Source organism: Eleutherodactylus coqui, chromosome 11 (assembly GCF_035609145.1).
Source record: "Eleutherodactylus coqui strain aEleCoq1 chromosome 11, aEleCoq1.hap1, whole genome shotgun sequence".
Lineage (NCBI taxonomy): Eukaryota > Metazoa > Chordata > Amphibia > Anura > Eleutherodactylidae > Eleutherodactylus > Eleutherodactylus coqui.
Window position 1 is genome coordinate 12,620,436 of NC_089847.1, and position 10,986 is coordinate 12,631,421.

The 10,986-nt window shown below is 43.6% G+C and overlaps 1 protein-coding gene across 1 annotated transcript; it reads left to right on the forward strand.

Moving 5' to 3' along the window:
• Nucleotides 1–823: 823 nt before the first annotated feature.
• On the forward strand, nucleotides 824–1,366 carry LOC136582682 (cornifin-B-like). Its single transcript, XM_066583867.1, has one exon. It carries the CDS (start codon nucleotides 824–826, stop codon nucleotides 1,364–1,366), a length of 543 nt encoding a protein of 180 aa, XP_066439964.1.
• The last annotated feature ends 9,620 nt before the right edge of the window (nucleotides 1,367–10,986 follow it).

The following is a 10,986-nucleotide window of genomic DNA, read 5'->3' on the forward strand; positions in this document are numbered from 1 at the left end:
CTGCAGGGGTATCTTCATGGCAGGAAAGACCTGTTGTGAGACAACTCCTTTAAAGATGTAACATCAGTTCTAAAAAATAACATGCACAAAGGGCCATTGACATCTCCTCTATAAATTGTTCTTTTCTTGGAGTTAATTCCATGTGTAGTCTAACACATCAGAGGCTTTTTTACAAACCCAAAAGTAGATGAAAGTGAAACATTACACTGAGCTGAGATAACCTGCAGGTAAAGGTATGAGCACATCGAGTGATCACAGAGCTCTAAGCTTTTATGTTTGTAGGCTTTTGAACCAGTCTCTTGTACAGTTATTGATCTATCAGTATGATACATAATGGCTTTGTGTTTGCCTTCATACTCTGTTACTGTACATCTCACCCAGACATCAGGAATCACAGCACTGGGTCATCTACCGATTAGGCTGAGCAATCTCTGACTTCAGGAAATGGCTGAAACCACAATAAATTCATTGGATCTCAGAATTACTTTCTCCTCCATGTTAACAGGAACAGATTGAACGTCTACAGAGGAGCCATCAGGGGGTAGAAGACAAGGCATAGAATTGCACAGTTATGGCCAAAAGTTATGAGAATGACACAAATTCTGGTTTTCATCAGAGAAAATCACCTTACCCCAGTGCTCTGCAGTCCAATCCCTCTACAGTATTTTCTCTAATAAAGCCCCTTCGGACTGTTTGGGACATCTGGAAGAATGACTGTCCGGAGAAGAAAAGATGAGTGCTACCATGAGTCCTGTGTCATGCCAACAGTAAAGCATCCTAAGACCATTTTACTCACAGCCAAGAACATTACCGTCAATAAAAAATGGGATCCAAACCTCCTCCAATAGCAACGTCTACCAATCATCCAGGAGCACCTTCTCCCAACCATCCAAGAGCAACGTCTACTAGTTGCTATCCGGGAGCAACTTCACCCAACCATCCAGGGGCAACTTCTCACAACAATCCAGGACCGACATCTCCCAACCATTCAAGAGCAATATCTACCAGTTGCTATCCAGAAGCAACTTGCCCCAACCATCCAGGGGCAACTTCTCCCAACCATCCAAGAGCAACATCTACCAACCATCCAAGAGCAATGTCTACCAACCATCCAGGAGTAACGTCTCTCAACCATCCAAGAGCCACGTCTACCAACTATCCAGGAGCAACTTCTCCCAACCACCCAGGAGTAACTTCTCCCAACCATCCAGGAGCAACTTCTTCCAACCATTCAAGAGCAACTTCTTTCAACCATCCAAGAGCAACTTCTCCCAACCATCCAGGAGCAACTTGTCCCAACCATCTAGGAACAACTTCTCCCAACCATCCAAAAGCAACTTCTCCCAACCATCCAAGAGCAATTTGATGAAGAATAATGCTTTTCCCAGCATGATGGAGTACCATGTCACAAGGTAAAGGTGATAACTAAGTTGCTCAATGCACAAAACATACAAATTGTGGGTCCAAACTCTCCATATGTCAATCCCATTGAGAACCTGTAGTCAATCCTCAAAAGTGGGTAGACAAACAAAAACATAGAAATTGTGATAAAATCCAAGCACCAATTAGACAAGAATGGGTTGTCATTAGTCTGGATTTGGCCCAAAAGCTGATATCCAACATGTCAGGGCGAATTACCAAAGTCTTGAAAAATAAGACGTAACACTGTAAATATTAAGTCTGTCTAAACTTGATTTATTTGTCAATAAAAGTTTAAAAACATATGGAATGCTGATAATTTCAGTAAACATCTGACTAAAAGATCTAAAAACACTAAAGCAGAAAACTTTGTGAAGAACAAAATTTGTCAGTCTCAACTTTTAGCCACAACTGTAATTTGGTCGCTGCAAGTTCTGCTAATGGTTGTACTTTCCTGTGGCATATGGATGTCTAACCGCTCAAAACAGCCAGTCAAAATTGGACAAATCAAGCCATCGTCCACTACACTTAATTTACAAAACTTGTAAAATTTCGGAAACCATAATTGACAGAATCCTCAGATTTTCTTTCTTTTTTTATTTTTCCTTGGACAACCTATAATTTATATTCCACTTTTTTCTTAAAATCCCTCCGCGAAAGAGCATCAAATAACTCACTAGCTTTGACTGCTGAGCTAAGGAATTGGCTTTGGATAATCACTGCATTAAATCAAGCCTGCTCAACCTAAAATGAGTCGAATAGCGAGGCTTCTTTTTCAGGATAACGAGTGCTTAATAACCCGTACAGATGATTCTCCGCGGTGCTAAGTGCAAAACTGAAGAGGAAATACAAAAAGGATTTCACTTCATGGTCAACGTGATGTGCTCTCAGCTCCAGAACCATAACAGATTCTTCTGGTTGGTTTGGAGGATGCAGAGTAAAGTTAGCTTATGATATATAAAAGATGGCGTCTGGGCAATGTATAAACAACCACGTCTATTGAGGTTCAAAGGGTTGGGAAGCACTGAATCCCAGTCTTCACATAGATCCTTAAAGGGGTTGGACTAAAATTGAAAATTATTCCATAGGATAGGAGATAACTTGCTGATTGATGGGGGCCTCACTACTGAGACCCCCTCCAATCTCAAAATTAGGTGGTCCTGTGACCCCTGTTCTCCCTGCGGCGGGGTTACTACAACACCCACAGTGAGGAGGAGACTGGATGGAGCACTGGTCACACAAGTGCCCTAGCGCTCCATTCATTTTTAACAGGACTCCGGCACCCGCATTGAAATGTACTTGGGAAGAAGATGTCCTTATTTTCCACTTATGCAATCTTCTATAGGTGCTGTAATATGGATTCATGTACATGAGGCCTTAAAGGGTCTTCCCATTAAACATATGCTTCCACTATCCATGGGATAGGGGATAAATGTCTGATTGCGGGTGGGTCAACTGCTGAGACCCACAGCAATCCCAAAATGTGCATAGGCCAAATGCCCCATGGGAATTGACCATTGTTGCGCATATGTGACCGCTGCTCCACTTTCTTCTGTGGAACAGAAGGGAATCGATGCACTTAACAATTCCTTCATCCCATAAGAATGAATGGAGCAGTGGTCACAAATGTGCACTACCACTCTATTCACATAGGGCATTTGGGGTGTGCTGTTCTCAAGATCTCATCCCAGCTGTTGGATTGATAGTCTCTATGGATAGAGAATGAATTGCTCTAATGAAAAAGGGATTGAGCCACTTTATCAGTTATGGATTGAAATGTATAGTGTGCAAAATAAGTATATTTCCCAGTAACATGTTTAATTTTCAAGATACATCCCAATGTTTTCATTATTCAAGCTATACCCCCTCTGCTTCTGTCCCCTCCAGATGATGCTCCCACCCGTAAGATGGCAACCTATAGAGCAGCATGGGATTAATACATTATCATGTCTTCTCTATAGATGCACAGTGATCTCAAGTCCCAAGGTCCAAAGCCTGCACATGTGCAGATGGAAAACGCAACCTGTTTCCAACTGGAGGGTCCTGGCACTCCTAGTAAACAGTAATTGTGTTGCAGCAAGTTATGACCAATCATTCATTGTCCCTGGAGCATAAATGTAATTTCAGTTGGACCTCTGGTGTCTTCTAGAGGGGAGATACTATAACAGTGACTCTCCATTCATTAGGACTCCAGTCGTAGGAGTGAGGGGTCATATCAACAAGCATTATCTTCATGAGACAACCTCTTTTTTCTGTATTTAGATACAGGAGCATGACGACAGTAGAGCTCTGTGGACCCCAGGGAAAATTCTGGACCTGGGTCTTCCCTTCTACCCCAAGTTGTCTCTTGGATGCACAAGTGACGTTGTTAAGGTGTATAAAAAAATATGTCCCCCCAAAACAAATGATACAAATAAGATTTTTAATGCATATATATCTGCAGACCTAATAAGTAATTATGAAATACACCAACTCACGGGTGACATAATCTCTCCTCAGAGTTTTCTACTTTCATTTTTCTTCTCCATCTGGCCCAGACTGCCATAACCACTTCCTTCAGACAAAGCAAACTCTGTAGAAGTTAACACAGACATTTTTAGTTCAACACTTTTCTTGCACATCCTTACCTCTGTACACACTACCCATAGTGCACCACACAAAGTAACAGTGTTCTCTTTATGTTCCCAAACAGTAATAAAGTTACCATTGTGCCCTTATGCAGTATTAATGCTCCTGTTGTGCACCCTGTAAAGTAGTAGAACTCGATTATCCCCACATACAGTATCTCAAATGTTCCCACATACAGTATTAGCACCCCAATATGTCCCTATAGATAAGAGTGCTTTCATTATGCCTATTAAACATTTTTTTTATGAAACTCACCTAACTCTGTTCCCACAAGTAGACAGTCTTCTTTCTTCTGTCTGCAGCCCAGCACAAGTGATGTCATTGTGCTGCTAGGGCCGTCTGGAAGTCAGAAGGTCTGGACTGGGCAGCAATGACCATGCAAATGGTAATATAGTGTGCCAATGTCTTTCTGCACTGCCTTAGTTTTCAACTGGATCTGCATCCTCGAGATCTTAGTGGCCCCCTTCCCCTTTGACCACAATCATCACACCCCTATTCTTGGTTCTGTAGAGACATTCTCAAGCTGAATATGAACATTACAATTCTTCCACTTAGTTTCATTGGGAAACTATTAGCGATGTGACAGCTATTAGCACACAGTGACCCTACATCACCAACTGTACAGTATGGTGCTGAATTTTTAGGCAGGTGTGGAAAAGATGCTGCAGAGTAAGAATGCTTTCAAAAATAGAAGTGTTAATAGTTTATTTTTAGCAATTAACAAAATGCAAAGTGACTGAACAAAAGAGAGATCTAAATCAAATCAACATTTGGTGTGACCGCCCTTTGCCTTCATAGTCAGGAATCTTGTAGGATAATATATAACCAACTATATCAAGCAGGTGATAAGGATCATTATTTTCATATGTAGGTTGACATACAGTCATTAACTGAAACAGAATTTGCTAGGTAGAAATCTAAAAATTGGGCGAGGAACAGCGAAACACTGCTAGACAGGTGAGGTTGTGGAAGACAGTTTTATGTCACAGGTCATGCACCATGGAAAGACTGAGTAGAGCAAAAAAACACAAGGTAGTTATACAGCATCAGCAAGGTCTTTCCCAGACAAAGATTTCAAAGTAGTCTAGGGTTTAATGATGCACTATTCAAGCCCTTTTGAAGCAACATAAAAAAGTAATGTTTAGGACTCCAGATGCAGTGGTCAGCCAAGGAAATTTAGTCAACAGATGAAAGACACATCATACTTACTTCCTTTCGAAACTACAAAGACGTCCAGCAGAAACTAGTGTACACCCAACTGCTGTTAAGAGAAGTCTGGTCAGAAGTGGTCTTCATAAAATAATTGTAGCCAAAAAGCCATACCTTCCATGCAGAAAAAAAGCCAAACAATTCAACTATGAATGAAAGCATAGGAACTGGATTCAGAGAAATGGCAGCAGTGAAGCATGGTGGAGAGCGTTACAATAACGAGTGTCTGCAGGCAGCAGTGAAGCATGGTGGAGAGTGATACAATAATGAGTGTCTGCAGGCAGCAGTGAAGCATGGTGGAGAGCATTACAATAATGAGTGTCTACAGGCAGCAGTGAAGCATGGTGGAGAGCGTTACAATAACGAGTGTCTGCAGGCAGCAGTGAAGCTTGGTGGAGAGTGGTACAATAATGAGTGTCAGCAGGCAGCAGTGAAGCATGGTGGAGAGTGATACAATAATGAGTGTCTGCAGGCAGCAGTGAAGCATGGTGGAGAGCATTACAATAATGAGTGTCTACAGGCAGCAGTAAAGCATGGGGGAGAGCAGTAAAATAATGAGTGTCTGCAGGCCGCAGTGAAGCATGGTGGAGAGTGGTTCAATAATGAGTGTCTGCAGGCAGCAGTGAAGCATGGTGGAGAGCGGTACAATTATGAATGTCTGCAGGCAACAGTGAAGCATGGAGGAGAGCGGTACAATAATGGGTGTCTGCAGGCAGCAGTGAAGCATGGTGGAGAGCGGTACAATAATGATTGTCTGCAGGCATTAGGGAAGCATGGTGAAAAGAGGTACAATAATGAGTGTCTGCAGGCAGCAGTGAAGCATTGTGGAGAGTGGCACAATAATGAGTGTCTGCAGGCAGCAGTGAAGCATGGTGGAGAGCGGTACAATAATGATTGTCTGCAGGCATCAGGGAAGCATGGTGGAGAGCGGTACAATTATGAATGTCTGCAGGCAGCAGTGAAGCATGGTGGAGAGTGGTACAATAATGATTGTCTGCAGGCAACAGTGAAGCATGGAGGAGAGCAGTACAATAATGAGTGTCTACAGGCAGCAGTGAAGCATGGTGGAGAGCGGTAGAATAATGATTGTCTGCAGGCATTAGGGAAGCATGGTGAAAAGCGGTACAATAATGAGTGTCTGCAGGCAGCAGTGAAGCATGGTGGAGAGCGGTGCAATAATGAGTGTCTGCAGGCAGCAGTGAAGCATGATGGAGAGTGGTACAATTATGAATGTCTGCAGGCGGCAGTGAAGCATAGCGGAGAGCGGCACAATAATGAGTGTCTACAAGCAATAGTGAAGCATGGTGGAGAGCGGTACAATAATAAGTGTCTCTGCAGGTAGCAGTGAAGCATGGTGGAGAGCGGTACAATAATAAGTGTCTCTGCAGGTAGCAGTGAAGCATGGTGGAGAGCGGTACAATAATGAGTGTCTGCGTCCACACTAACCATTGATGTGATTTATATTTCTCTTTTTTTCACTCACTTTGCATTTTGTGAATTGACAAAAGTAAACTATTAACCCTTCTTCCATTTCTGATCTCATTCTTAGGCCTTAGTCACACGGGCGTTTTTTCACGCGATTTGCGCATCGCATGACGGATGCGCATGCGCAAATCGCGTGACCGGCGCCGAAAAATCGGCCCAAAAATCGCCCGAAAATCTGCTCCTAGCCGCGTTTCATTAGAAACGGGCCGGAGCTGTCCAGCGAATTGCATTCGATGGAGCCGGCAATACAGCGGCTCCATTGAATGCAAGCGCTGCGGGCGTGCGCGGGGTTAATTGTCGGGAAGGGGTTAAATATATAACCCCTTACCTGCAATGCATCCTTAAATGTGAAAAAATAAAAAAAAAGGATGTACTCACCTGCTCCCGGCAGCTGGAGATCCCGGCGGTCGGCCTGCAGTGGGTGTGAAGGAGGTGTGACTCAGGCTTGCCCCTGATTGGCTCAGCGCTGAGCCAATCAGAAGCAAGTCTCAGTCACACCCATTCATGAATTCATGAATGGGTGTGACTGAGCTCAGCCTCTGATTGGCTCAGGCTGAGCCAATCAGGGGCAAGCCTGAGTCACACCTCCTTCACACCCACTGCAGGCCGACCGCCGGGATCTCCAGCTGCCGGGAGCAGGTGAGAACATCCTTTTTTTTTATTTTTTCACATTTAAGGATGCATTGCAGGTAAGGGGTTATAACCCCTTCCCGACAATTAACCCCGCGCACGCCGGCAGCCCATTGCTTTCAATGGAGCGGCTGTATTGCCGCTCCATTGAATTCAATGGGCAAACATCGTTCTTCTCTGCCACAGCTGTTCCAGCTGTGGCAGAGAAGAATGATTTGTCTTCTATATGTTCTCAATGGGGTCGGCGCTGCTGCCGCCGGCCCCGTTGAGCGCATATAGAGAAGAGAACAGGAATCGCAGATCGCAGATAGGTGCGATCTGCGATTTCTGTTCTCTAATTTATCGGACGAGCGCATAAAAAGCGCTCATGTGTCCGATACCATTGCAAAGCAATGGTTTTAAAATGTCGCCGGACGCATGCGCATGCGCAAATCGCGGCAATAAACGCCCGTGTGACTAAGCCCTTACTCTGCAGCAGTTTTTTCACACCTGCCTAAAACGTTTGCACAGAACTGTAACTAGGCAGATTTCCTATTTGGATGACAACTTTTATGGAAGCAATAATGGATGCAAGTTTCCTAGAAACATATCACGAAGAAAGACCCTAAAGAAAACTCCATGGAAAAAGCCAACTGCAAGCTAAAGCATGAATGTTGTTTAATGGAGCCGATGTACATTGTGTCTCTAAAGCCCTAATAACCAGGAGAATCACTGTATGGCCATAATGAATATATATCATTACGGGGGACAGCGCTGCTTCCATTGCAGATGTTAAACAAAGAAGGAACAATTAGAGGGTCTCTCCGCTCGTACATCAATAGAAGACTTTTGATGGCCAACTGTGATGGGGAATTCTCGAGTAAACAACTACTTTTTATTCCGGAGATGTCTGAATTTCCTGCGTCTATTTTAATGTGAGGCGGGTAAATGCGGCTCATTTGCTGCCTTTATATCGCCAACTAAATAGAATGATCAGAATGGAAGAGCTAAATGCACCTACAGGGTTTTTTTCCCTTACCAACCAAATGAAATGCATTTAAAGGGCATCTTTTCAGTCTGTGCTTTCAGGCTAGTTAGGATAATTAAGAAATAGAGAAATGATGTTAGGAATGATTGAAAGGGATTTGTAGCTCATGCCTGTCCACATGCTCAGGATGGGTGCTGATCTGGAAGGCAGGTGAGTGCGTGATGACCTCATATCAAAAACTGCACCTGGTAGGCATTGTGCACATGAAGGTGCCGGTGCGTTGGCACATAAGGTCCTGTACTGCAGAGCCATGTGTTGCCAGAGTACTGTATTATAGATATAATCTCCTCTTCTCATGGAGACCATTTCTATGGTACTTACCATAATCTTGAGACCCCCATCAATCCCAAGAATGGAGGTCCTGTGTCCCCAGTCCTCCTCACTGCAGGCTTACTGCACCCCTTGCAGTGAGTAGAATGATTAGAGTGCTGGTCCTGCTAGCATGCTTCTGCTCCATTCATTTCCAATGGGACTAAGCTTGGGTATTTTTGCCAGCCCCATTGAAATTAATTGAGCGCCGATCTCACATGCTCAACGAACGCTCCATTTACTGTGACATCATTGCAGGTGGGAGCAGCACCCCACAGTGATGAGAAAAGGGGGACTTGGGAGTCTAATTTTCAGGATCAGAGGGGGTCTCAGCGGGTAAGACCCCACAATCAGCGAGTTATTCTCTTTCTCGTGGATAGGGAATGTCTTGTAATTCTGGTAGGGCCCTTTTAAAGCTTCATACAACTCAGAGGTTCTACAGTGCCGTTATGGGACTGTGTGTCCTGTCCAGTCCACCTTAAAGGGGTTTTTACCAGAATAACAAGTTATCTCCTATCCAAAGGATATCCGCAGGATAGGGAAGAACTTGCTGATCAGTGGGGGTCTTATCAATAAGCTCCCCGATGGGACTCCAGTAATTGCTTCTTCCCCCACAGTGACATCACTCTGAATGAAGTGCTGGCCAAGCCAAGATATCTGTTGTTGTTATTCTGGCCAAACCCCTTTAGGGTGTCTTTACACATTGCCGTTTTCTATTAAAGGCAATGGAAACAAAGCAAATCCCTTTCACATGTAGAGCGAAAAAACAACCTCTATACTTGGCTATCTCCGGCAGTCCCACTGAAATTAATGGAGCAGCATTGTGCATATTCCAGTACTGCTCCATTCACTTGGGGGGGGGTACATGTGCTCCAGTACCACCAGTCCACTCCAGTTGGCCATCACTAAAGGGGTAAAGAAGCACACTGAGCGAAACTGATGTATCCTGCCTCGAGTAGGACCAGACAAGATGGAGCATGACATAGGCATTCCATCTCCATTTGTGAACATCATTTCCCCAGGGGAGCATTGCATTGCCTATTAGTCTCCCTATGCCAACATGGTGGGAGAAACACTACTTCCATAGGGATTTCACAGACACCGAAGAGAAAATCCTTGTGTTGTGCTCCACCTTCTCTGTACCTAAACTCGCCATAAAATAGTTCTTGAATTCTGCCTGGAGTGTTCCTTTAAGAAAAAGAACTCAGTTGGCAAGTGGGTCAAAGCATGTCATAACGGTGGTAAGTGAACCTGACTGAACACATGTAAAAATACTACAATAGACCTGCAATTTAGTCAGTCAGAGTAAATCAGTTGATTGCATTTTCACAGCAGTTTCCTATTGACACCGGCTAATGACTTCTAATTAAACAACTAGTCCGGTACGTCGGTGTTATTAATTATAATGGTCTGTCACTTATACTTCTGGAAGAGCTAATGCTATTATTAAGAGTCTTTTTTGTTCTTATCTCCGAAGAATCTTTATGTGGTTATCATCGTAGCAATTGAAAAAAAGGCAAATCATGTCCAAACTATTGGAGCCTTGCTCTACTCTGAAGAGCGTTGACTGTAGACATTGATATAATGACCAATCTGCCAGTGCGTCCAACAGATGTTCATGAATTTAGGTCAATGGGGATATAATTGAACATGATTTCCTACCACCCTTTCCCATTCTGAGCCGCTGCTTATGTCTGTAGAATTTAGATCAGTACCTTGGATAATGACAGTGAACTTGATAACTACGATTTTACGAATTAATCGAGGCAACGGCCTAGGGTGGAAAAGAGGCAACGTCAAGTGATATCTAAAATACTAACCTTCAGATTCACTCTAATAGGAGAGTCGGATTATACTAGCAGCTCATTTATATGGAAATATACAATTAACCAATGGCCAGTGCGATCTACTGGGAAATAAGCGATAGCGGAAATAATAGCAAGCAGGCTCTTGACCGGTTTGTTAACAAAAAGATTAATATCTGAGATGTAATTTCAGTATCTTCCTCAGAATTGCAGAAAATAATAGACAGTGTCAAGGATTGGTCTAGCTCATCCGTAGCGGTCAGACTTATCTCTAGTCACTCTACTCAGTAGAGCCTTAAAGAACTCCTGGTCTTCACTCTTGGCATCCTCAAAGAGGGTTGGATTTGGCAAGAAAGAGCTTCCTGCTTACATTCGCAAGGCGACCATTGACCAACTGGGTAGAAGAGAAAAATGTAAACCGTGAGAAGTCATAGAGCAATAGCGGAATACAGAATATAAGTACAAACCGAATCA